At 32.4% G+C, this 4,187-nt stretch overlaps 1 protein-coding gene across 1 annotated transcript; it reads left to right on the top strand.

Moving 5' to 3' along the window:
* Positions 1-996: 996 nt before the first annotated feature.
* LOC131055908 (uncharacterized) lies at positions 997-2,405 on the top strand. The gene is made up of 4 exons (XM_057990218.1): positions 997-1,294; positions 1,420-1,761; positions 1,851-1,908; positions 2,006-2,405. Exons 1-4 carry the CDS (start codon positions 1,210-1,212, stop codon positions 2,043-2,045), a joined length of 525 nt encoding a protein of 174 aa, XP_057846201.1. The 5' UTR covers positions 997-1,209; the 3' UTR covers positions 2,046-2,405.
* The last annotated feature ends 1,782 nt before the right edge of the window (positions 2,406-4,187 follow it).

Raw genomic sequence — 4,187 nt, 5'->3', positions numbered from 1 at the left:
AATCATTAGAAAGGAAAAGAAATTGAAGTTGACTGCCTCAAAAAAGAGGAGTTAAGACTAATATCAATCTTGAATGATATGTCAATTAGAGTATCCATTCTAGTCATTTCAATAACAGATAAAGCACTTCATCTAGTAACACAAGTGTATCAATAAAGCCCCAATGTGCAAGTTCATTAGTTGTTACTCTACAAGAGATAACCCAAAAAGGTTTGATCAAGTAATATCAATGTATCAATAAAGCCCTAATGTGCAAATTATACATTAGTTCTTATTCTGGAATAGATAACCAAAAAATGAGATGGAAGATAAATCATACATCTATGGTTACTTGGATATTCAATTTATAGCAAAGCCTTCTTCTAAGTAACCTTCCAAAAAGCGAGACCCTAAAAATAGGATCAACAATTGGAAAAAATGGACTAAGTTTGTAGGAAAAATATTATAAAACCCCACCAAAGTAGGAATTTGTTTAAAAGGAGAGAAATCAAAAATAATTTCCCTATAGCTACTACTTTAATCTATTTATAACAAGCAAAAAGTAAATCTAAAAATATTAGATTCTTGAATTGGAGACAAGATTTTTGCAGCATTTGAAAGGAAAATATTGATTGCAAGTTAAATGTAATTTGATGACCTTTTCTAAATCTAATTTGATTTAGAAAATAAATTTTATCTAATTCAAAGATATTAAAATTAATAGTTATATAACTAGTGAGATTTAATGATAAGCTAAACTTGTTCCAAACCAAAACTATATCCAACCCATCCACTAAAAATAAATAAACAAACACTATCTTCTATAAAATCTTGTAATCTAAATTTTTCAAATATTACTTCAAAATATAGCCTTTAATCGCCCTAAACATTGCACCCGATTACCTATATGCAAGTACTAGCTTTATATGAAACGTGTTTTTAGCCATAGAAATATCTATCTTCAGAAAAGACAGTTTCTTCTCCATTGCTTTACGCAAAATTTTGTTAATCCCGCACATGGACTGATGTTAAGTCGGTGAAACGGACTACCTAAATTTCTCCTCACGTGCACTTTATTTCGCTTTGCAAACCGGGAATTGTTTTGCCCCATGTTTTTCTTCTGCCAAATCACAGCCTTTACTCCTTTAAATACCATTCCTTATCAATTCATATCATTTCATACCACCATCTATTCAATTCCATCAAATTTGCCCTCTGTTTTGCTTCGAGATGTCTCAACCCCAGCTCTTCACCATCGATTTCTTGGGAATTGGAAGTGATCAGAATGGCAGCCCCCAACTTCTGCACAGTCGATGTAAGTTATCTTGTTTAATGTACCAATATTTTTTTGGCATGATTTGTAAAGAATTTTTTTTTGACATGATTTGTAAAGAATTCGTTCATTTAATCCTGATATTGTTTGGAATTTAATGTATACAGCTATGCAGTCATGCCTGGGAAACATAAAACCCCATATGCTGCAACAAGTGCCCTCACACGGACTTTTGAGCGATTCAGAAATTTTTCACAGAGAAGGTCAGATTAGGGTTTGTGAAGGAATTAAGACCCTGGATCTGTTTCCGCAGCATCCTCTAGGGTTTCAATCCAATGGTAAACAGGGCATGAGCGAATCGGCTTTGTTGGATACACAAATTGAAATTTCTGAAGCTGTTACAACCAATCCAGCAATTTTGTACAATTATCCAAGGCAAAGTGTTTCAAATTCAGAAGAATCCACAGAAGGGGGAAAGCAAAGGCACGCTGTTGAAACATCAAATGCCAGTAAGTTTTCCACTCTAATTTGTGACAATTTAGAATGTCAAAACCAATTATAGAGTGTACATTAATGACGGATTAACTTTGTTATGCAGATCTTCCGATGGCTAAGAGATTATCCCTTCAACGATTTCTGCAGAAACGGAAAGAGAGGTATGTTGAACTTGTCGCTTGTTTTGTGATGTAAATTTAAACAACAGAGCATTTTAATGGTGAATTTTGACGAATTTTATGGTGTGTATGTGTGCAGACTGAGCAGAGTCATTCCCTACGTGACGTCATCTAAGTAAAAAGGAATCTGAAATTGTTTACTTTGTAAATGGGAAAGCAAAAGAAAGTAGGTGGTTTGTGCTTATCCGGGAGCAACTTTCGAGGAAGCGGAGATAGTGGAGTACCATATGTTCCCACGTGCTTTGACCAATTCACGCGTCTCAATGTTATTGAGAATCTGATCGCATTGGAATCAAGGGAGAAAAATATGTTTAAAATCACGAGGCCGGCATTTGTGATTGGGCAGTGTAAAATACAAGTCTTCTCCAGATATTCAATCAGAATTATATTCCTCAAAAAAATGTTCTCTCATGTGTTTACATATTTGCAAACATTTTTTTTATCCATGGCCTAATTAAGATTATGTTCAAATTTGCACATTTCCTTTTAAGAATCAATTAAATACAATTGTGTGAGACTTATTGTGATCTTAAATTTAAAGACATTCAATACATTCATATTACATATCAAATATTCATGAATCTTGTCTCATTCTTAAGAGTAAACACGTAGATGTGGTGCACTAAAAGGAATCTAGCTTTGTACATAAAATTCTAGGAGAATTTGTATGATTGAAGATTATTGGTGTTGATCATTCATATATATTTCTAAAGGTTGACTTAAGAGAACATCTTCCCTTTTGACATACCAAAATGTACTACAAAGGTATTTATAATTTCTATCACTCCACTAACATAAGAAAGCATAGAAAAATTCAAGATAGATTACATGAAGTGAAGAAAAGTAGTCTATTTTGGGATTCAATCTTCAATTGTCCATTTTTATTTCTTCTCTTAGTTTTTCTTTAGTTCCTATTTATAATCAATTTGAGAAATATTTGTATGGGCTTTCATTCCTATGTTTTGTTGAAGTATGGACCGTTGTATACATTATTCTTGTAAGAAAACTACTTAAGTCTATGAAATTTCTAGCTTTGAGACATTTTTTGGGTTCTACCATGGTTGCATGCTTTTGGAATTTCACTTGATGCCATGAAATTCATCTACTCTTTGATATCCCAACTAAATGCCTTTGGGCTTGTGTCTCCCCTATTGCTATTCCCTTGGCATCCTCAATCCCCAACCCCTAATTTGATTCTTTTGTGTTTAAATTCCTTTATATTTTTCGTCAAGTAACAAAGTCCCTCCTTCCCAAAGTACCCTTTCCATCTTCACCTCACTATCCCAATCTTTTCATAATTTTTATTCCTATCTTTCAAATCGAAGATGTTGGACCATCCCTAACTAGCATACATTTAGTTTGTTTCCAAGTCTTGATTGCATACTTTTTATTTTTTAAATCTTTTTTATTCCATTTGTAGTCAAAATTTTACCCTTCCCTTCGTCTTGGTACTTGTCATGAGATACTCTCGACTCTTTATCCTTGATATTTTGAAAACTATAAAATCTTTTTTGGGATTGCTCATTTAGATTTTTTACATTCCATATACCATAATGGTATGAGTTTGTCACCACCTCTAAATCTAGACCCTTTGATGAAAGGTAAGTGATATGGATTCTCCTCAAACCTTGACACTTCAAAGCTCCCACCTATTTTTCACCATTTTTCTATCCACTCACCAAAGCAACCCATAAGAGCCATGCATGAGTATGCCAATAATATTTTGATAACCATCAAAACTATGCTTTCACTACTCTGAGACTGTTCTCCATGGTTTTGGCACATTTATTAAGTAGCTTTCAATGACAAAAACTAGAAAGTGGTTGGGGTTTCATCTATTGACTAATTTGGCTCTACAATTACCTATGAATATTTAGAGGCCATTTTTGTGTCCTAACCTAATGAATCTATAGAAATGGATGTCATACTCAGTGTCAAAATTAATATACACAAGCTCGTGAATCCAAGTATAGAATGAAAATTATAACATATCAACTAAGTTAATGAAATGATCAAGATCACTGAGATTGTGTTGGATTAGTTACATGTTTCCTTTTATTTGTAAGTTTTGATTATTATATACCTTTTTTTTTTTTAAATTACAAAAATATATAAACTTAATGCAAATATATCATTAAACAATAATTTTTTAAATGGTCTTCTTCAAGTTTGCCTACAATACATTTATTTTGCAATTTTTTATTCCATAATCATAAAAAAATTACATTCTTTATAATTTTTTATGGCAGATAATATTATCA

This window comes from Cryptomeria japonica, chromosome 10 (genome assembly GCF_030272615.1).
Source record: "Cryptomeria japonica chromosome 10, Sugi_1.0, whole genome shotgun sequence".
NCBI classification, from domain to species: Eukaryota; Viridiplantae; Streptophyta; class Pinopsida; order Cupressales; family Cupressaceae; genus Cryptomeria; species Cryptomeria japonica.
This window is presented reverse-complemented; position numbering and strand designations above follow the sequence as displayed.